The sequence below is a fragment of the Aulostomus chinensis genome, chromosome 19, assembly GCF_037954235.1.
Source record: "Aulostomus chinensis isolate RoL2024-O1b breed Wild chromosome 19, RoL_Achi_v1.0, whole genome shotgun sequence".
Lineage (NCBI taxonomy): Eukaryota > Metazoa > Chordata > Actinopteri > Syngnathiformes > Aulostomidae > Aulostomus > Aulostomus chinensis.
Window position 1 is genome coordinate 18,742,721 of NC_141338.1, and position 23,090 is coordinate 18,765,810.

The following is a 23,090-nucleotide window of genomic DNA, read 5'->3' on the forward strand; positions in this document are numbered from 1 at the left end:
TGTGATTAACTTTTGATATCTGTATGAGGCAATGGGTGTGTAACTCATCTCGCCCTTGGCTCGTCCTTTGACAAATAAAGAATCTGGTATCAGTCGACTGTTTGTCTGCGATTCGTGCGAAACTCTGCTTTAAAGGCGTAAGCTGTTCTTTAACGATTGATAAACTACAAAGCACACTGATGTGCAAATGTAACAACAGCAATAAAGTTGTCACTACATCACATATGGGAATTCAGTTTATGAACACACGGAGTTTCCACTTAGAGTAGGTCAAGAAACGTCCACACAAACATCAGCAGTTCCGGTGTGAAGAGTTGCGTGGTAGATAGAACTAATATCATACCTAATTCTGTTGCTTGCTTTACATGGGTGCACTGTATTTTCTTATTACTTCAGTGTACCAGGACTTTAATAGAGGTGGGCCTCTATTTGACAGCTGCCCTCACTTCTAAATCTGTCTGTTTGACAGGTATATTTGACCACTGTCTCGTGGTCAATCCTCTCTCCTTTTGTTTACTGTAGTTTTAACTTGTCCAATACTTGAGGCGTCCATCACGCTCTATGTGAGACGCAGCTTCTAATTAAATACCAGCTACTATTTGACCACTGCTTGCATGCATGAATATTTTATTTTTCTTTCTGGGGATAAGTTATTCCAAGAATGATCAACATGTGAGGAAATACACACATTTATTCCAGCACTGCGTCTCTTCCTTCGTTCCTCACCTTCTTTTCGTCTCCCTCCTGCAGTAGCTGCATGTTACTGCGTCGCTGGCTCTCATTTCTCCTCAGGGTGGCACTCCGATGCTCAGGAAGGTCAGGAGGAGGTGACACACTCCGACCATGAGGGTCAACCCAGGTATAAACATGGTTGGTGACATAGCCCCCTGGAATCCGCCCAACTGAACGTACAGAGAGACATAGCTTTTTACTACCCTTCAGCACCTGCAGAGGAGGAGAAGAGGAGGACAGGAAAGGACAGGAGAGGAGAAGAGAGGAAGAAAAAGCTCATCTTTCAGAAGTCCAGGTTGTCCATGTCAAAAAGCTAGGAATACACACAATGTTAACGGGAGATACAATATTAAATCAGGCCGAGTGGCTTATTTGGGAGAAAATTAACAATTGCAGAGCGACAATACATTTTTTTTTGCAGTGCAGCTCCTCTCCATCCAAAGACACACACACACACACACACACACACACACACACACATGTGAGCACACACATACAAGGACATCTCTAACACATTTGTAATGAAAATTACTCTTGACTGGGCCTCGCTGCTGTCTGATAGCTCTGTGTGTGTACAATCCCTCTGCAGATCAATGCATCCCCATGAGCCTGCTGGTCTGCAGAGATCACGCCGACTAGGACTGCAGCTCTGAAGAGCTCAACTGTATTTTTCTGGTGAAAACAAGAGCGATTTCTTTACAGAAAACAAAGCCAATTCTAAGACAGATATTATAAAAGTCACCAGGCAGTGAGCTCCTTGCTGGACCCACTTCATGATTTCTGAAGGGTTCCACGGACCCAATTCTATGTTGGCCTTCCATAAATACATCATATCTGGGAATATGATGGTCGCTGCACGCCAACTGAGCAGTCACGTTTCCTCCATAGACTGTTCTACAGTATTGTGTGTTGAAATGTTTCTACTATCACAATATGAAAATGTACACGTCACTGAAGTTATTAACATCCAAGTGAATCGAAAAAAATTAGGATGTATGATTTTTTGGCACATATCTGGTATTTTACCACTGATATGGCTGGTAGCCGATATTTACCGATGCCCATATTATCTGTATAAAAACAAGTTTATGTGATTTGTTCTCCTGAAGAATACAAGTAAAAATTATGTATTTGAAAAAGCAGAATTCTTTTTTAATCCAAAATATTTGTGTATCCGTCTGATGGCATACAGATAAAATAGCAGATGACACTCAATGTGTTTCTGTATTATTGGACACCCTTAAAAAAACGCATCACTCCAAACAATGCCATTTTGAACAATTTCTTAACTATAAGTCTTCATTTATTGAATGTACAGAATTAAAAATATCAGATTCACTCCAAATGTTGAGTCAACATTGGCCCTGAAATCATCATTGCGCTCTGTACTACATTTTACCATCATGAATGCGTTAAAGACGACAGTGCATCAGTCCCACCGTCCATCACTCGACAGGGTCAGAGCTGCAACAGAGTGGTTAAACTGGACATCCAAATAGCTTCCTTCTATTACTCTTCATGTACTCCGTGGCCAGAAAACTGTCCCAGGAAAGCAAAAAAAAAAAAACCCAAAGTATTCAAGAAAGAAATATTAAGGGAATACTAAAACACACCAAAAAATATGGAAGTGTCACGCAAAAAGTAAAAGCTGTAAAATAACGATTTCACCAGAAGTGCTGTGGGAAACGAAGGGGGACTTATGGGTTCAATTTGACCTTGCAGCTGCAAAAATTTATCAGCGAGTGAAAGACCAGCGGAGAAGAGAATGGAAAAAAAATTAAGTTTCTTTTGCACCATTTTTTGACGTTGAAATTCTTTTCGGACACATTTTTATTGCTGCATGTCTTTTCAATATTTTGGAGTTTTGCATTTGTGTCGGTGCTTTGTCCTTCAGCGGTAGCTTATTTTCCTCAACACCTCTAAGGGGAGCCTTGACATCTTTATAAGGACCAAGGATGAGGTGCATCTGTGTAGAAATCTAATCAGGAGGAGTGGTTAGGTGCATGCTTGGCAGAGTACAATGCCAACTTTGAACACGATTGAATTCACAGGGGAGAATTTAAAGGGGGTGAAACACCGCTCCAACCTAAACAACTCCTTGCACACTCTTGAACGAGGGCTGCTGGAGAACAAATCTTCAATCTTCTTCTGCTTAGCCCGTGTGGAAGGTTAGTGAAGGGTCTTAAGGTAGCAGTTGCCCTCAGGAATTCAAGTAAATGCTCTTACCAAACCCAATGAGCCCATTTTTTCTCCTTAAGCAGGCATCGACTAATTTAAACTCCCCCATCAATCTTGCCTCATCTGTCTTTTTCCTATATCACCAGCAAGATCGACTAGCATACCAAGTTTCATCTACTTACTTGACTATTTCTTACAGAGGGAGGATTTCAGACGAGGTCTATCAGGAGAGAGTGTAATGACAGTATGATTTACTCACACAAAAGCCTAAAAGCAGTAAAGAGGTAGTTGTACACCAGAAGTCTTACAAAACTCAAACAAGTGTGTGTATCTTCTCTATCTATGATTGTGTCATCGTTGGGATTTGAGCATCAGCGCATCTCCTCCCTCCGAGCCAGCCGACATCACCGGGGGGTCGTGGTAATTGAAATGCAATCAGGATAAACGGATGGAAACACACATTGAAAATACTGCACATAGCGCAAGAAGAAACTCTCTTGAACTATAACATAGGGCTGCTGCGATTATTCGGCCAACCATGTAAACCCTGAAAAAGTATTGATATGAATGTTATAAATCTCATTTTAACGAGGGTCTTAATAGAAATGAGGACTTGCACTACTGATTTAAATAACAATGAGGCCTTTTTAATTTATTTTCATCCCCTTGGAGATGCGAGTTTAACCTCCGGATTGGCAATTTAATGTATAAAGCTTAGTTCACATTTTGTTTTGTGCTGCATTATACAGGGACAGACGTACAGAAAATAATACAGGACATAAAATGACCTTGGTCAAATGGCCAAATAGATTTTTTTGAGCAAGTAGCGCTGCTGTGAGTGGAAATCATTAGTGTTTATGGAGGCGCTCGTCAGGAAAGGCCAACGGGTTTTATCTGTCTCGAAAAACCCATAGGTGCCCACCCACATCCGCACGCCGAGGTCAACAAGATCCTCTAATAATGACGGTATTGCACAAGAGATGGGATTCGGTCCATAGACTGAGCTTGTGTATGTTCTAATATCCTATCTTGCCTCTTACTATGCACTGGAGCTGGTTAGGTCTGTGCTGGTAATTTGCCAGGGTAGATATACTCTGTTGTGTACCTTCGTAGTACCTCGCTAACCCTCGAATTCGGCTTCCTAGTACAGGGCCCTGATGGTAAAGGTGTTAATGGACTCGTCACCAGTAGCAGACTCACGATGAGTGAATGGCACCACTATGCTCCTGTTCTTTGCACATTTGAGTTCATGATACAAAATAAGGTTGAGAGAACGTGACCTTTGCGTTCTGTTGTCAAGGTTTCCGACCCACCGGATTGTAACTACAAATGATCATCAGTCACATGGCTAAATTATGTGGTTGGGTGGTATCAAAGCCTGAAGGAAAATAGCAATAAATACCATCCTGGAATGTGTTTCAAACTAGAAACACTAGATGCTTAAGCTAAAGGTTGAATAGAGTAACTGTCCCACCCTCCACATCTCTGTGCTGCCAACAACTGCAAACTGCAGTAAAAGATTTACAAATAAGGACTGAAATATTTTGACGAAGCATCTGACATTTCATCCAATCCACTGAAATGTTTCAGGTTATTTGGCTGACACGCTTTTCTTTTTGCAAGTGACAACAGAACATCCCTTTGATTTATATTACCAAACAGGCTCTATTATGGTGCGCTTGTCTGAGAAATGCCACTGCATTTAGAGGAAATGGAGAATGACGACAAAATGAGCATTGTTTGGACACCACAAGAGAGCAGGGACCCAGATGACGGATGAGGGGGAGAGGAACGATGGAGGGCACTGGAAGCAAGGGAGGGCGGCCAACAGGTTTAACAGGCTGCGCCGGCCTGTAAATAAGAAACAGTGGTTGATAAAATTGCTGGGGTACAGTGGTCCTAATGTGGCATCCCTGGAGGAGAAGTGCTGATTAAGGCTGATGAAACCCGGCCCTGTTTGCAAGAAGAACAAACAGCACTGGTGGAAATAATGGAAAATACAGAAGAGAATAATGGGAAATGGCAATGGTGGGTAAACTGCTCTCAGATGATGCTGTAGAAAAAAACACAATACAGTCTCATGAGAGCCCAGGCAATCCTTTTTATATACAAAAGCTGACTGCACAAAGGCCGGCTGTAGAGACCATCCAATTTCATCACTTAGAGATGCATGGCTATAGACTGGAGGGGCTTTAAAGGTACGCTGTGTGTGTGTCAGGAAAATTACAGTGTAACAAGTGATTTATGAAACACTGGGGATAACCCCATAAACCCTGGTTATGTATTAAATGGCTGGATGGTGGTGTCAACTCTTCAGAAAAGTAGCGTCATTTTCTGATTTCCGACTGTGAGATTCTCCACGGGCTTGTCACAAGTTCTCAATATGAATCCACACATTAAACAATGACACTTTTACAAGACATCAATTCTTTTGACCAATTAGCTGAATTGTTCTCTTTCCAGCACGCGGCTGCTCCCCCTGCGGCGCACCACCAGTTTACAAGGCCCCCCCACAGATACATAAATAATACAGACACAAGTGAACCAACAGCTCTGCTGTCAGCGTAACTGATGAAGAGCAGTGTTCCAAGGCTGGAAGGTTATGTTTCACCAGTATATTGTCACCTCTGGTAAACTTTTTTGGAAAGCACTTTTCTGTTCTGTGACGATACACAGACGTTTCTGCCACACCGTCACACGTCAACCTTCCATTTCTGCTGACATAAAAACCGAAGTGGAACAGACGTGTGACAAACCAACATAGGTGGTCTTCGTTGGGTCACCACAAACTGCCAGACGGCCCCGGAGGTGGAAAATGAAATGGTTGTTTTCTGTTTGTTTAGTTTTACGGTTGCAAATTAATACAAATAAATAAATAAATTCTTGATGATGATGATGGGGTTTTTTTTATACAGAGCTTGGTGTGTAGAACGCACACTCAGAATGCACCAGGACAGGATAGCAAAGGTAGCAATAAGATGGACACTGCCTGGAAAACGAAAGCCTTGATGGCCAAAGAACACCAACATCTGAAGCCAAGCAGGGAGAAATGAACATTACTTGGGGCCAGGCTCTGGAGGTAAAGACCACGATAAATGGCGTTGGATGATCAAGACCTTATTTAGTAAGTATAAAGAGGCCTTTTCAAATCTTTTCCAGCTGGGAGGAGGCCATGGGACAACTGGGGACCAGGTGAGGGGATTGTCCCTCTATGAGGACAGGGGAGGGGAAGTGTGGGGTCCCCTGCTGGCACTGGTAACTGGGTGGACGGATTAATACAGAGTACAGCTGCATTCCAAATTGAAGGAGCTGCTGGTTGACTACGAGGATCAGGCCTCCACAAGTGTCATTTCATTCTGCCTGAGCAGTGACAATGATGAAACCTAACCATTCCAATTAATCTTTCTGTCAGTCACATTTGACGCATCAGCAGAGGAAAACCTACCAAAATAAAATCAGCCACTACTCATGTTTAAACCAAGTTGAACCCATTCTAACTCTGTAATCAGCTAAATATATATCCTGCCATCGAGCTGGAATCAAAGCAAATGTATGCAGAGTGCTGCACCACTACAATTTATTTAACAATGTTAGAAGACACCCAGATGAGAATAATCCAATCATGTAAATCCGGTACTTTCGAGGACTTAAAGTCATTTTAATGAAACAAGTGAAGCAGTTTTAATTTTAAAGAAAAAAAACACGAGTTCCCTTACAAACAATGCTATTCGCGACTGATTTTAATTAGAAACAAACACGTGCTTGTCTTCATGCAATCTGCAGATTCACTGAGGGACACTATTCAAGTCTCTAAATGCACCCAAACTCTCTACAATTTTTAAAAAGGCCAGAGAGCCTCTGTTCTCTCAATTATTCGACCATATGTGTGTTAAACAGTTGGCGCAACGTCAAAGAAAACTTGCGGCCTAAACAAGAAGAAAAAAAAGTCTCAGCTTTCAAGAGGGTTGAAATAAGTTTTCCATTTGGACAGGTGGGCTAATGAGCGCCAAAGAAAACCGTCCTCCGGTCGTCAGTTAAAAGCCCTCTTCTGGAATGCTGTCAAATGATTTGGCTGCAGAGTTGAAACCACTCATTGCTAATTGATCTTGCTAATGGCATCGACTGGATACGTTGTCATGAACACAATACAACACACAAGCCAAGTCAAGCGCATCAGAGCGTGCTATCTGAGTGCAGCGTCACACAAAAACAAACCTACGGGGCAAACGGAGCAGCAACCAGGCTATCTGTCATTCCCCCGGATTGTTTACTGCTGTCATACAGCATACGTCAACGACCAGCAGTACACTTTTATACACACACAGATACTAATTCACACACGTTTGACTTGCAAAATCCTTCCTACATGAAGAAAGTCATAAATTCTACATCTCATCAGTGCTGCACGATTAATCTAATCACAATGAGTTTGTGCAATTTCATGACTGCATAAAAGGCCGCAATTTGTGATGTAATTTGAATTAACGTGTGAGAGTGTCTGTAAAAGTTACAACTTCTCCTCTAATTGTGTTGTATGCATGCATGTATGTAACGTGTGTGTGTGTGTGTGTGTGTGTGTGTGTGTGTGTGTGTGTGTGTGTGTGTGTGTGTGTGTGTGTGTGCCTGGATGTGTGCAGAGTTTCAGGCATGCAGACTGCCGTGGGATCAATGTGGATCACAATGAGCAGGAGCATGACAAGCAAGCTGTCAATTAACTGGCTGAGAGAAACAACTCTACATTGATAACATGTTGATATTTAGGATTCAGGTACGTCGACACTTTAGATAAAGATACGCTATGTAAATCTTGAAAAGTTAATATCACTACATCCCATGGCAACATCACCGGTGTGTATCAACACCTGAGGCAGCACGAGAAAAGTCTGATGAATGCACGCGAGTGAAGGCCCAGACAAGTGAGGACGAAGGCAAAGAGACAGCTAAAAGTCATCAAAGCCAAAGGAAACAAGAGTAGAGCACAATTACAGACACCTCTGCAAGCATCATGTGGTATGACAAGCCCTCAACATGGGGACGACACACAACATCACATCCCCCTAAGCAAGACTTTATCAGGAAAGATGGACTAAGTTACTTTAGGTAATCATTCACAATAGCTTCCACATGAACAACCCCACAAGCAGTGTGGAGCACGTAAGGATGTATGGTAAAGACTCTGCCGGGATTCAGATCAAAAACAGTCTTGTGACAAGACAGGGGAGGTGGAAGCGTGTTGTTTAGAGTACTGGTGGGAAAAGCATGTGAGCTAGATCAAGGAATTCCTCTTGTAGTGACAGATTTGTGTCTTTGCAGTTTGCAACGCTCACACAAGACCTCCTAACTCTGGGAAATGATCACGGCAGCAGCTACTGTAGTTAATCTTTCATTGCAGCCATCCTGAGGTAAACAGTAGTTATTCCGTGTTTGTGTTGCAAACTTTTCAAAGAAGGAGGAATGTGTGTTGACACAGGAGGTCGGCACAGAAGAGATCAGGTCAAACTGCTGCAAATATGGAGGCAGAGTTATGTTTTAGAACTGCACCCATCAACTATTTCTTAAATGTATGTTTCAAAAATGGCAGTATTCTCTGCAGTCATGATAATATTTCAAATAATTCCCTATCCATTCAACACGCTGTCTAATTGTTCTTTTCATCCACTTGAGTGCAGGCCAGCCCTGGGATTCGCATCGCCGGGAATTCCGTCGACCAAAAGCCAATGGGATTTTTACAATGAAAAATGAACTCTGCAGCAAACGAGTTACTAGACAGAATAAACAGAAGAACAGCGGCGTTGATAAGTTGCAACATAGCCACTCTGTCATTTGTACATTTGAACATTTTGTTGTAATGAATGAATTATCCCAATGTAGCCTCTCCCCCTCTCTCTCAGTCAGGGCAGAGCACTTCCACGTCACGCCGTCCGTCTCCCCTCTCCCTGGCTACCAGCACCCATTTTGAACACACAATACACTTTTTGGGTTCACTTCCTAGATTAAGTCTTCCATAAAGTATGATTGTGTCCTTAGTTGAAGTGAACAGTACTGTAATTCACTTGGAAATTGACCAAGTACTGACTTTTGAAGCGGACCCTGTGTGATTGGTGTGGCCCAAAACAACGGACCAATTCTGTTCAGACCAAACAAGGTAGGTGTGATCTAGAGCCCTGCAATACTAGCCTCCGTCAGGGTTAGGGAACTTACAATGATAGTGACAGTAGTAGAACAGAAAAATCAAACTTTAATCTAAGAAATGCACGCACACACACACAAACACTAACTCTCTCTCTCTCTCTCTCTCTCTCCTATTAGCAGTAAGTACTGCCATTCTAAAGACTGAGGCGACTGATGGCTTCTTACAGCTTTGTGATTTCATTTCATCATGTGTTTCCAATGACAACAGCCAGCAGTGACGCAGAGCCAGTGAAGTGGAATGTGTTTGCTTGATGGTTTGCTGGATATCCGTGTGCGGCTGGGAGGCAAGCGGATCAGGGGTGTGACTGCATCACAGTTGTTGTCGATGCTGTGCAGCGACTGCACGTTTTCATATTGCGATCCATCTATCAGCTGTTATGAGCCTTTAGGGTTATTTTCTCATGTGTTTTCTTCCTGCTAGAATGCTTGTATTTCTGAACTTGGTTGTTATCATTTCTTATTCATGCCATTTATATCTATTGTAAATACCGGAAATAACTTTTCATGACACACGCCTCCACTACTAACCACAGCTCGAACACACTCTAAAGAGGGTGTCCCTTTTTTTTGGATTAGTTCTTTCAAGGTTGAAAACTTGACAGGCAGGAAACAGATGGAGATACAGATGTACTTAAATCTAAAGATCTGGTGAAACACAGAAAATCAGACGGATGAGATCAGTATTGGAATTCTCCAGAACAAGTTTTGTCATTCATAGCACGAAGGACCTGATCGAAACACTGACTGTGTCCCACCAACTGTCACAGGCACCTCAGTCATACAGTACTTGCCCTCCACCAGTTCCAGGCCCAGGTGCTCCTTGACCACACACACATTTCTCTAAAACAACTGTCTCAACACAACTAGGGCTGTAGTCTCCTGCCCTGCTGGCCCCTGCTAAATTCACGTAGGACCAAAATCTCTTCAGTCTGGAATTTGCTGAGTGCACTCCATTAGGAGAAAAGCACAATCCAAGATTAAGCCATTATTACTGGTGGGGGAGGGGACAAGCTGACCGGGCTGGGCTCTGAAGGTGAATTTTTAGTTGTCTTGATTATCTCCACCCATTTTTGCATTTACTGCTGAAAAGGAGTTGCTAGACTTTTACACCTCCGTGTCAGTGACGGACCAGAGGTATTTTGTTTTCAGGTTGCCATTCTTGTGAATGTGAAATCTATGGAGCTTTTGGGGGCGATTGTCTCAAATTTGACTTAGATGTCCACTGGAAGACAAGGATGAATTTAAAATATTTAGGAGGGCGAAGGTTAAGGCCACTGTAAAAAGTACTCATCAGAGATGCATACAACCACAATGCTGTATTTCTAGTTTTCATGATTGAAAAACTGATAGCAACAAGTGATTTTCAGAAGCTGGCAATGGAGGAATCAGACGTTACACTGGGGTTAGATTACAGAAAATGATCATTTCTTAGTTGAACCAATACAGAAACAACATTGTGTGTTGAAGCTACAGTAATAAGTGATATAGCCATGGGTCTTCATGTTTCCTGCTGTTCCACATGGACGTGTGTTGGATATCGAGGCGGACAGTTTAGGTCCCAAATGAAGTAAACACTTAGAGGGATTAAAGAGTAAGACAAGGCCACCAACACAGAAACTTCATGGAGCCAAGTCGTCAATCACAGGGATTAGTCAGGGGAAAACATCCACAATGCCATACCCGAGTCATCCCTGCTAATCCTCCGATTCCCCAATCTCTCGCTCAGTTTCCCTCCGTCATTTGAATAAATGCCCTCAACCACCTGCGCAAACACATGCATGCATCAAGAAAGCAAACAGGACAGTAAATGTTCAGGAACAGAGTGTGATTGAGACACTGAGGAAGTATTACAGAATACTGCAACGCTAGTGACTTCAATTGTTTAAAGGTGAACAACTGAAGTCAGCTTGCTAAAGCTAATGAGGTGGAACTTATATACATGGAACCATGATCCCCACTGTGGTACTATTAAAGTTAAAGTATGATAGGCTGAACTGATGGAGTGTTATTACTCCAACCAGCTGCAGAGATAGAAACAGCCTGTTGCGTTCGCTCTGCTAGCCTACTTATAGCATGCTAACATTGACTTGTCTTTCGAAAAGGCATCAACTTTCAACTCAAATTATTGTATGGCAAGTAACAGAGTGAAAATAAACACACGCAGCGGGCATCTCAGAGATCTCTATCTGTGAACGGACCTCCAGGTGTATTCGTGGACTTCCACAGAGAAATGAGATGCCCCAAATACCTCTGTACCTAATACCTCTAAGTCTGTGTTTTCTAGAAATGCTGTAACCGTACAGTTGTGCAGGTCACGTACTGTCACATGATCCCTGCCGACAGAAGCTTTGTTTACTCTGTGACTTGTAACAAAGGCTGAAATGACTCTGGTTGTTATTCCTGTCTCAGCGAGCAACATCAAGTCTGTTTTAGTCACAATCTTAACACTTTTTGTTTATAAGTGATCTAAGTGAAATATGCTGAATTGTTGTTATTATTTTGCACAGTTAGTTATAAATTTATTTATATTGACATGTTTGCATTGTATTTTTGTGTCTTCATCTGCCAGTGGAGACACAAGAGCAGATACCAGAGCTTCCCCCCGTTGGTAGGCCCAGTGGCAAGTGTTACCTTAAGGGGACCAGTAGCTCATAAGCAGCTAGTTGTCTTGTTCTGACAGGGGCCCAGCACTGGCCAGCAACCAACTGATGGTGGGGCCATCCATCCATCCGTCCATGTTCTACTTCTTATCCTGTTAAGGGTTGCGGGGGGGTGGGGGGGTGGAGCCTATCCCAGCAGCCTTTGGGTGAGAGGCGGGGTTCACCCTGGACAGGTCACCAGTCCATCACATAGAGACAGACAACCATTCACACTCACAGTCACACCTACAGTCAATTTAGAGTATCAATCAGCCTCGTCCCCTCTTGATGTCTTTGGACTGTGGGAGGAAGCTGGAGTACCAGAGAGAACCCACACAGGGACAGGGAGAACATGGAGACTCCACTCAGAAAGATCCCGTGATGGAGCCGGGACTGGAACCTGGAACCTTCTTGCTGTGAGGCAACAGTGAGCACCACCGTGCCGCCCCTGATGGTGGGGCCCTTTAGATATAAAAAGTCACACATGGAGTTTTGTAATTGAGCATTTAGGAGAGGTGTGATTCCTTGTGTGAAGATTTGAAAATTACTAATAATTTCAAGTTTTAGCGCTAAAACACTTGAATTAAGTCCTGGTAGCTTTAACTCCTGATTCTTAAAACAAGCATTGTAAAGCTGGTCACATAACACATATCAATAATACTAAATTATAATAAACAATCACATGTTTGCAAACTCAACTAAAAATCAAACCAGAGATCCAAACAGAACACTTTAAAGACAGAGGACAAAATATGTCCCCTCCTTCATGAGCACCCTGGAGTCAAGAAATACTCACTGGACAGGTGAAAGAAAGCTGACCAGCTATTGCTGCCATGTTGCATTGTGTCAGTGTTTACCACTGCTAGAGGAAATATTCCGCCGCTGTAATGCTGTATTACATCAAACTGCGGCCGGACTAATGAGGTTGACTCTAGGAATTTCTCATGGTCATTACCAGCGGGTTCATATTCCCTGGACTGGAAAAACTGACACAAGTTTTCTGGCTTTTCCACCTTGACATAGCCAGTTACAGTAAGTGGGACAAGATTGTAGAGTGACATTCGTGTGTTTTCACAGTTGAGAGTGGTTAGAAGCGTAGCTTCCAGGTGTTGAAAAAGAAAACTCAGACCTGTTGTGCTGGCATGCCGATCAAGCAATCTTTCCGACTTTTCCAAATATGTATACTTCCTGTTTCCTGTGTCTACCCCCCCCCCCCCCCCCCCCCGTGACTGTAGCCTAACAAAACCTGTCCAAAAATTAAATGATGCTTGAACCCGCGCGCGGGGGGAGAGCAAGACAGGCCTGGCGGCCCTCCATGGTTGTAATACACTGAGGGAAACCATGCATACGCAATGATTAACCTGATGATCTCTGCAGTTAGGTGGGGGAAAATGGATATATTGGCTACAAGCTGGAATATGGCAAAAAATCCAGAATCAGGCATCCCTGACGGGAACACTTGGGGAGTGAGGTGAGCTGTGAGTTTTGTAATAGGTTCGACTGTCCTTGGCCTGAAAAAGTTTGAGAAACGCCGATCTATGACATGTTGAAATGTTGGAAAAACTCAAAATAACATATATCAGGATTGTTGAGGAGGCCATGGATCAATCTCCCCTTCACTCTTTTCACACTAGTCCATGAATCAATCTACCCTCCTATGCTGCCCCCCTCCTATATCTCCAGTATTGAACACCATTTCACTAAGCAGCTGTAATTTATAAATCCTCCTCCCTGACACAGATCCCAGGGATTTTTCATGCACTGGTATTCACTCAAAATGACGGAGCAGAGGAAGAAAGAGGACGGGTAATGAGAACATACGACATCACTTCAATCAATCTTTCATATGCTGCATTCCCCTTGAATCCCTGCACCTGAACACACTGCAAACGGCTCAACTAGCATGCAGCCTTCATGCCTGTTCCAGTGAGTACGTGAAATCACCTGCGATGCCGTTTTCTCACATTAGACACAAGGATGAAAATAAAAGAATCATTTGGTACGAGAGCTCTGAGAGACACAACAAACATACTTCAGTTTTTCAGACAAACAGACAATCAAACACAATCCATTATTTCATGTCAAGAATCGTTTTGTTGTGGATGAGTATGTACACAAGAACCTCTCCATTTTATTACTGGAATTTGGAGGTCTTAAAACAAAATCTGCGTTTTTTTTTTTACTGGCAGGTAGTTGCAGCTGCCAATGTCTTCTGATTCTGCTGCTCACACAGAATCAATTAGAGTGCTTATTTGTGTGTGGAAGCATTGATGTACACTGCACTGGGATGAGAGCTCTGCCTGGAGCCATGGGAAAGGTGCCCGAGATATAAAATGTGATTGTTTTTAGGTCATTGTCACAGCGTCGTCTAGGAGCCTTGCTAAAGGGCACAGAGTTGGGACAAATTCAGAGAGGGGCAGAGAAGAGAGGGGGCTTAAATTAGCAAGTTGCTGTACTGATTATGCCCTGCAACTGTACAATACTGGCTTACTGAAGTTTAGTGTAATTATGTAATTACCACTCTCACTGCCATCTTGCATTCTTAAGTATCCTAATACAAACAACAGCTGTGTACTTTTCATCAGGTAAACTTGTTACTGTGGCTTCAGGGCATCAAATGACCAACTGTACCTCCGTGAAGCCACCATGTGCTTGAGGAAAAGGTAACAAAAGGCTGGTCGACTCAAAAGTTTGTCTTATTGCACAACAGAATGGTGGCTCTGTGGAGGTACACTCGATCAGTATTGATCCAATAAAGCCAAGGTAAAATGTTTTACAGTCAGGACAGAATGTGAGCTGAATTTATTCAAGGTCAGCTATGAAGATGAATTTGGTTGGTTAATAAAAGGGATAACACAGCTATGCGGGGCTGAGGACAACACTGGGCTCGGGCAAAACAATATAATCTCACTGGGAGCAGCCACAGACACCTGAGCATGAGGAGCAAAGCTGCCCCCATTACTCAGTTAAGCTGCCCTCAAGACAAATTTTCTCCTCCCTCACCGAGACGTTGGGCAGGTAAGTCATCAAAAACTGTTTAAGGTTTCTGGGCCACAAAGACAGCTACATAAACAGCTTAAGTCACCTTTAACACTGGAAGTAGCCAGGTTCTTTAACTACATGTCTATTCTACACCTGGTAAACACACCGGAATGATTTCAGCATCCATTATTATATTATCATATCGATCACAAAATGCTTTTTAAGTTGTCTTGTAGCGATCAGGAGCTCTGAAACGGAATCATTCCCTGCTTCCTTGTGCTTCGACAGGCTACATCACATACAGCTGGTAGCTTTGACAAAGAACATGGGCGTATTATTGTTTTAGAGTGTGTGTGTGTATGTGTGGGTGTGTGTGTGTGGGGGGGGGGGGGGCAGCAGGACCGGACAAACCATGAAACACTGTGGTGTTTCCTTGAGCTTCAAAGAGTTTTCAGAATGACGTCAGTGACCCTGTGACTGCTCTGCTAGTCGCTATCATTGCTTTGTGTTTGGAGTGTAGCTTTGACAAGCTGCTGTATTTAATTTGCCACAAAAAAAAAAAATCTGTTGACCGTTCACCATTTGCAACCCATGAGTAAGACACTGTAAATAAAACTATAAATAGTAGGTCACCTGGAGCACCTTCAATGCACTTATCACTGATGCAACATACTGAATGATGGAAGAGGGAGGGACACTGGGTCTCGGGGGGGCTTGGTACAGGAGGAGGCCTGTTCATCAAATCTTCCATTTCTCTCCAAAATTCTGGAGAAAGCAGTTGCTAAACAGCTCTGTGACTTTCTCCACAGCAACAGCCTATTAGAGGATTTCCAGTCAGGTTTTAGGGTTCATCCTAGCACAGAAACAGCACTAGTCAAAGTTACCAATGACCTCCTACTAGCATCAGATGAGGGACTGGTCTCTGTGCTGGTCCTATTAGATCTTAGTGCAGCTTTGATACCATTGACCACCATATGCTTCTACAGAGACTGGAACATGTCATTGGCATTAAAGGAACTGCACTAAACTGGTTCGGGTCATATTTACTAGGTCGATCTCAGTTCGTACTAACTAATGATAAACCCTCGGAAACCACTGCAGTCACTTATGGTGTTCCTCAAGGCTCTGTGCTTGGACCAATCCTCTTCACCCTTTATCTGCTTCCTCTCGGTCACATTATTAGGAAACACTAAATTAATGTTCACTGCTATGCTGACGACACACAGCTGTACTTATCAATGCATCCTCATGAATTAAATCAGCTGACTAAACTGGAGGCCTGTCTAAAGGATATAAAACTTGGATGACCCATAATTTCCTTTTATTAAACTGATAAAACTGGAGTCATTGTCCTGGGCCCAAAACATCTTAGAGACACCTTATCTAATGAGCTAGGTACCGTGGAAGGAATTACCTTGGCCCCCAGCACGACCGTAAGGGCCCAGGGGTTCTCTTTGATCAGGATCTGTCCTTTCATGCCCACATTAAGCAAATTTCTAGGACTGCTTTCTTTCTTTTATGAAACATCGCTAAGATCAGACACATCCTGTCTCAACAGGATGCAGAAAAACTAGTCCATGCTTTTGTCACTTCCAGGCTGGATTACTGCAATTCCCTCCTATCAGGCTGCACCAGTAGGTCCCTAAAGACTCTCCAGCTGGTCCAGAACGTTGCTGCCCGCGTGTTGACTAGAACTGGTAGAAGAGACCAGGTCTCTCCTGGACTGCTTCTCTGCATTGGCTCCCTGTCAAATTTAGAATAGAATTAAAAATTCTCCTCCTAACATACAAAGTCCTCAACAGTCAGGCTCCTTCATACCTAACAGACCTCATAGTCCCCTATTATCCAGCTGGAACCCTTCACTCCCAGGATGCAGGGTTACTGGTGGCTCCTAGAGTTTCTAAAAGTAGGATGGGAATCAGAGCCTTCAGCTATCAGGCTCCCCTCCTGTGGAACCGTCTCCCAGTTTCAGTCCGGGATGCAGACCCCCTCTCGACCTTTAAGAGCAGACTGAAGACCTTCCTTTTTGATCGGGCATACATAATTAATACTCATACATATTACTAACTTGTCTTCTTCTCCGGAGCCTTCAGGCTCCCCTCATCCTAGATCCCGGGTGCTGCTGGAGGAGGCTACAGACCTGAAGAGGCTCAAGCTGCCACCCGTAGCTCCACCTGCTCACGTCCCTGTCTGTCCATCAGTCTCCTCCCTTTCTCTCTCTCTTTATCTCTGTCCCACTCTTTCCTTCTGCATGTCTGTCTTCCTCCATTATCTGTCTTTGTGTCTGTCCTGCTCTCCTGCTCTCTTTCCCCCCAACCAGTCAAAGCAGGAGGCCGTCCCCATTGAGCCTGGGTCTGCTTGACATTCCTGCCTGTTAAAAGGAAGGTTTTGGTGGCTGCTGTTGCAGGATGTGCTTGCTGATGGAGAATTGTTGGGTGGAGGTTCATTGGAGGAGTGGTGCTGGACCTGCTCTACTAGTCAAGAGTCATGAGATAACTTTTGTTGTGATTTGGCACAATACAAATAAAACTGACTTGACTTGACCTGACTAGATAGACCGCTTAACCTCAGTGATGAGTCTTGCTTTCCTCCTCTTAGACAAATTGATTCCTTACAGTAACAATATAAAAGCTATCCTCGTTTCCGAGAGAGCGAGGGAGAGAGAGAGAGAGAGCCATCATTTCTTAACAAGGCTTTTTAAGAAACATTTGCAAAACCAATTTGTTTATTTGCTCTTTCCCCCATCACACAGAAGAACACACAACCTGCATATCAAATAAACAGATGGGAGTACAATGAGTGAGTCGTGAAGCCATTTCATTTATCCAAATTGTTTGTACATGGATACAAGTATTAAACTTTAAAGAAGCCTTGTGAGTATTGATAAGAGCAGGTCCATTCATATTAATCATTTTGGGATGTGTTGTGAGGATATTTTGTTCTTGTTTTATATATGAGAGTCTAAATTCATATGATTTGTCCATTCCTTTAATGATAATTTCCTGTCCTGGTCCACCTGCTCGAATACTGCACTCTTGAATACCTCGTGCACATGCACGTGCACGTGCACAAGCCCCCAAAACACCAAGGTTTAGATAAGTGTCTTCTGCCCACAAAATTACCAACATCTCAAGGATTTATTCACCAGCCCTCATTTCCTAAAGAGAGAAATGAATTACGTAAAACAGAATGTTGCAGAAGCATGTCTGCAAGTGTGTGAGTGTTTATATGTCTGCATGTGTTTTCCTGTGCCTGCATGCCAGTGTGTGTTTATCTTTGTCCTCGGTTTGTTGGTGTGTGGGAGGATCAAAAGACAGTGGAGGCGTTCAAGTTTCTGGAGTGGTACCTGAATAAGGACTTTTCCTGCCTGAATAGCTGCGACACTCTCTCAGTATAGCTAGTCATAATATGCTATTGGAATCATGCATGTGCCAATATATAAATAGGTTATCTCATCGCGCTGGAGTCAGGAAGGTAACTGCCGTGCAAGCATTAAAGATCAAGACCAGTTGCAGCGGGTATTTTGCCAAGCAAATGAGGAAGATGAAGATGATCCCTGCATGAATGTCTGTTAGAGATGATCTGCTGCACCTCGGACCATCAGGCCTCCTCTGAGATGGTGTAGTTGGCTAGCTGCTACTGCCTGAAGCTGAGGGGTTTTAGAGAGTGGTGTAATGAAAAAAGCAATTTCATCGTTTCAACAAATACTTTCAATAAATATTTTTGTTGCAGTCAGCAAGCTACAATTGTACATGCTGTTTAGTCCAAATTTGGAACGACATGAAAACAATACCTAATGACAATGAACACTAATTTCCATATATGCTTTGATAAAACTTTGACATTTTGATGAATTCACTCCTGATATTCACTTTTTTGTGATCTGGAAATAATACTTTCAAACTGGAGGACTTCCTCTTTTAGTCCCTGAATGCCTCAACTGGTGATCTATTCTGCACAAGCAGGCCAAGCCTCACAGAGATCAGCCTCTTAGACGTCATCATTTCTAAGGGTGAAAATGCAACGTTAGAAACAACTCGTTTTCATGAACCTCTGCAGACACACACTCCAACAAATTGACAGTAACCTCTCCAAACATCTCATTACAGGCTGGTTTTAGGATTTTAAGAGCTCCAACACTGATTTTCTCACTGGAGCATAACCATGAAGAAACGCTGTTGAGCGAGAGGCGCCATGCGCGCTGATTTACTGATGTGTTCTTACAAAATTAAACAAACCATTCTTAAACTCTGGCACACTGTCAGGAGTGACTCATCCAGGAAAGATTTGCCCAACCTCCCATTATTCCCAGTTAGTCCAATCGGACTCCCGTTTATCGTCCTTTTCCTGACTTTCACCATTGCAGTCAATCCTCGAACTCCTATGACACAAAACTAAACTAAGGGCGCGTTTCCACTGGCTCACTTCGGCTCAGGTCGGTTGGGGTCGGGTTGGTTTGGCCCCATTTTCACAAGCCCCAACACCGTAATAACCGCTGGGGTTCCATGCGAGCCAAGCAGGGGCTAAAATATGACATAAACACATTGCGGGCTGATCGGGTACAAGTTTTGACGACAGATGAGTGCAACTCAAGGCAGCTAATAGGAAAACTCGGCAGCAGCGACCGGATCTGTGCATTCAAAAAATCTGGACCCTGCCATGGCAGCTCACTAGGGTCAGGCAAACAGTCTTTGGTGGCTTCCCTCAGGTTCTGGGGCACAGGTAGGATTCCTGGGTTGTTGATATCAATGGAGCTATTTTGAATTTTTGAAAAAAAATTAACACTACCAATATGCATGAGCACTGATGATAGAATACATCAGGGCCTCGCAATTAAGTTTGGCCTCAGGCGTCAAATTATCAAAATACACTTAATCAAAGGCTAAGAGTTAAGAGTGCTGTGTTTTAAGCAAGCAGAACATTGGTGACTAACAACGGAAAAATGGAACGAGTAAGAAGTCTGAAGATGGAAGTTGACAGCGTTACGGCAAACAACTCAACATGAAGTTACCAGTGGGTCCCTAACAGCAGCACAACAGGCCAGCGACTGACAGGTGACAGTGGGGGAGGAACGAGCTACTCCCTCGTTCCATGAAGTCCTGCCTGATACACAGATGAGCTGTCAGATGGATTTCAAACCAGAAACTCACGAGGGCCAGTCCAAGCAACAATCTTTACAATGTTGGTCAGCATTTTTGAGAGTACAAGCTATTAATCCAGCCTGGAACCTAAGAGGTCCATCAGTTGGAGCTCAGGCGCCTCCTTCTAAATGGTGCTCATTAAGATGTACAGCTGGTGTTTTATAATAAAATGCAACAAAGGCCAATGATTTAGAATTCCCCAGTAAACACGAGGTGTTGACATCATCAACAAACACAGCAGGTTAGATTTTCACCCTTAATGCCATCGAGCCATTCAGTTTAAATGAAGACATGAACGTGTCGTGTTTCCTCGAATTCTGTTTTGTGTTACTGTATTTGTTGCAATTATGTAATTATTAGTCAACAATGATGTCCCTCCAATGACAGACCACAATTGACGTGTGGGAGGAACATTTAAACAGCACATTCATGTCTTGTGTGCCCAAACATTAGTTGGTTTCTGCTAAAATCAGTGTGTACTCCAGTATTACTCCTTTATTCCCCAAGTGGATAGAACTTGCCATAATTCACATGTTCTTAAGTTAATTTTCAGAAAATTCAGTTGAAATGCGCTACAGTTTAAAACTAATGTTTAGAAGATCAAAGGGGTGATGAAGCGGAACGATCCCTCTGGCCTCTGAAGAGAGTAAATACAGGACCATGAGAGGAAAAAAGAGGCTGCGGGCCTCTCATCAACATGCCTGTCAAATAGCAGGCAGAAGCAGCAGGAGGTCCCTGAGGTCAGACGTCACCAGGTACATACCCACCCACCCACACCACCCCCGCACACACAAACACAAGCATACTGCAAGCGAACCTTTTATGTGCACAATAGAGTTGCTATGTGACATTGGAAACTTTCAATGTCATAGATACTAAAACACAATAATGCAAGCCAGTGAACGATGAAATGACCAAAGTCCTGCACGTGGAGCGTCACGATGTGCACTGTTGCAAGGAGCTTTGCTTCAACTGGCTATGTTTAGTACAAAATGAATAAGAACAACCCTGTGAGTGACAAACTAAAAACATTTATCGGTGTCTATTGATATGATTCTTTTCTTCTTTTTTTTTTAAATCACAGCAGCATTAAACACCTTAGTGAAGTTGGTCCTCGCAAAAAATCAGAGTATTTTTTTTGGGGGGGTGAAAATCAAAAACAGTCAAAGTCCTTCTGTAATTTAAAGAAGGAATGAAAGGAATATATTCTTATCACACTAAACAAATGTGATTTCCTGCAGTACACAACAGAAGGAGACTATCTGAACCTTTGGTGGCATTGGCAGCATTTGATTTACTGTTCTATTTCGCTGTTTCATTTAGGTATCCCCAGTAAAGCGGAGCAAGGGCAGAGAAAAGACGAGGGGGGATGCAAATTAGTACCAGGGAGGAAGAGAGGAGACAGATTCCTGCTTTATTCCCATGACATCTCTCGTGTATTCTGTGACATTGTACAGTAGGTCTGAGCCACAGGAAGGAGTCACAGCAGTGAACTGTAGCCACAGCGCCATCCTGCATTAACGTTGCATCATTTACTGTGGGTGTGCTGTTAAACAGGCAACAACAATGCAGCAGGAAAGCTTTCTGGGAACATGTTGCACCACATCAACAGCATCAGTCAATCATCAGGAGATAAAAACCTGCAGCAGGCAGTTCTTTGGCACTCATGCTATGTACTGGAACACACAGAATTCTGTTATCAGCCATTCTGTAATGAGACCGCATCTGCAAAACAAAAAGCTGAAAAGGAAGGAGCCCTCATAAGACATTTTTTTATGAGTTCTCCATGTGCCAAGCAAGTTAAAAGCAATTTAGCACTTTAATTCAGCATGACTTTATGAACATACTGCAGCTTTTTTATAGGCCAGTGTTGCAGTCAGTATCAATAAATAAGCACAGCTCTGGACTGAGCTGAAGGTGATGCCACTCAGGTCTATGGAGGACATTTGCTTACAGCTGAGAGGGGCAGGTGGTCATGAATAATGCTGCGCAAAGCAGAGCTTTTCTCCAGTTTTCCATGTGTGTAATTATCAAGGTTCTGCTTGAAGCTGTGTATGTAACATTGTTGTCATCTGCATCATCAGGAAAGAGAATACATACATATATACATACATACATATATATATATATATATATATATATATATGTATATATATATATGTATATATATATATGTATATATATATATATATATATATATATATATATATATATATATATATATATATATATATATATATATATAGACACACACATGCACACACACAATGTATACTGCGTATGTGGTTTTGTCAAAACAATGATGGACTTAATAAATTCAGGCCACTGAACATTTGGTTCAGACAATGGTGTTTAGCATTTTAGCCATGCAGAAAAACTGTAATCCAACCTGGAATGTTTGGAGAATAAATTAGATGACAAAAAGCAAAAGTGTTACTTTCAGTCCGTCATAATTGTTACAATCTTGGCAGAAAAATGTATTTGAATATTGGAATTATTTTAATGAGATCCTGCGACTGTTATTCATACTCAGTTATTTGTCACAGTCAAGTAATTAGCCTCTCAGCCCTCCCATTATGCACTGTTTAAGGCTTCAATGATTTAAAACACTTTTAACACTCTGGGTTTCATTTCCTGTGAGTTTTATCAGTTGAGGTCCAACTTGTCAAGTCTTTCTTTGCGGTAAAATACTGTTTCACTTGAGTTAGTTGTCTTCATGGATGCATTAGGGACGGCCATTCTGACTGAGCTGAACGACTAATGGGCATGGGATGAATATTCAGGCCGCCCTCACCTGCAGGACCTGAGTCTAAGATCCCCTCAGGGAGCCATTACTGCACGCTGCACTCTCTTTATTGAGATTAGTGACATTCAGCAGGGAGGGACAGGGTTAGGGTCCTCATGCCACATGACTCTATTTACATTATTTTCATGTTTTTACATTCAGTAGCACTGTGTGTTTGTGACATAATTCCTGTGAGTGTGCGTGTGTGGAGTCTGTTTACATTACACCCACCAGGTTTATTGTGTGTGTAGCATGTGTGTAAGGTCACGTGACTGCCCAGCATGCAGAGTGACAAACATGGATGCCAAAGAGCATGATGAACAAGCAGACACTGAACCAAAAAAAACAAAACAACAACCATCGGTCTCGATGATGATACCGACACAGTGAGGTTGAATCCAATGATGAGCTGCGCAAAACTTGCAACTCATCCAATCACAC

General features: G+C 42.8%; 1 protein-coding gene across 4 annotated transcripts in view; it reads right to left on the minus strand.

The window, feature by feature from the left end:
* Positions 1 to 23,090, minus strand: part of whrna (whirlin a) — a 175,622-nt gene that overhangs the window by 84,113 nt on the left and 68,419 nt on the right. For all 4 annotated transcript variants that reach the window (XM_086187186.1, XM_086187188.1, XM_086187185.1 and 1 more), the window contains exon 2: positions 727 to 945. In XM_086187186.1, the coding sequence (XP_086043312.1) occupies positions 727 to 945 (219 nt within the window). The remainder of the gene's footprint in view (positions 1 to 726; positions 946 to 23,090) is intronic.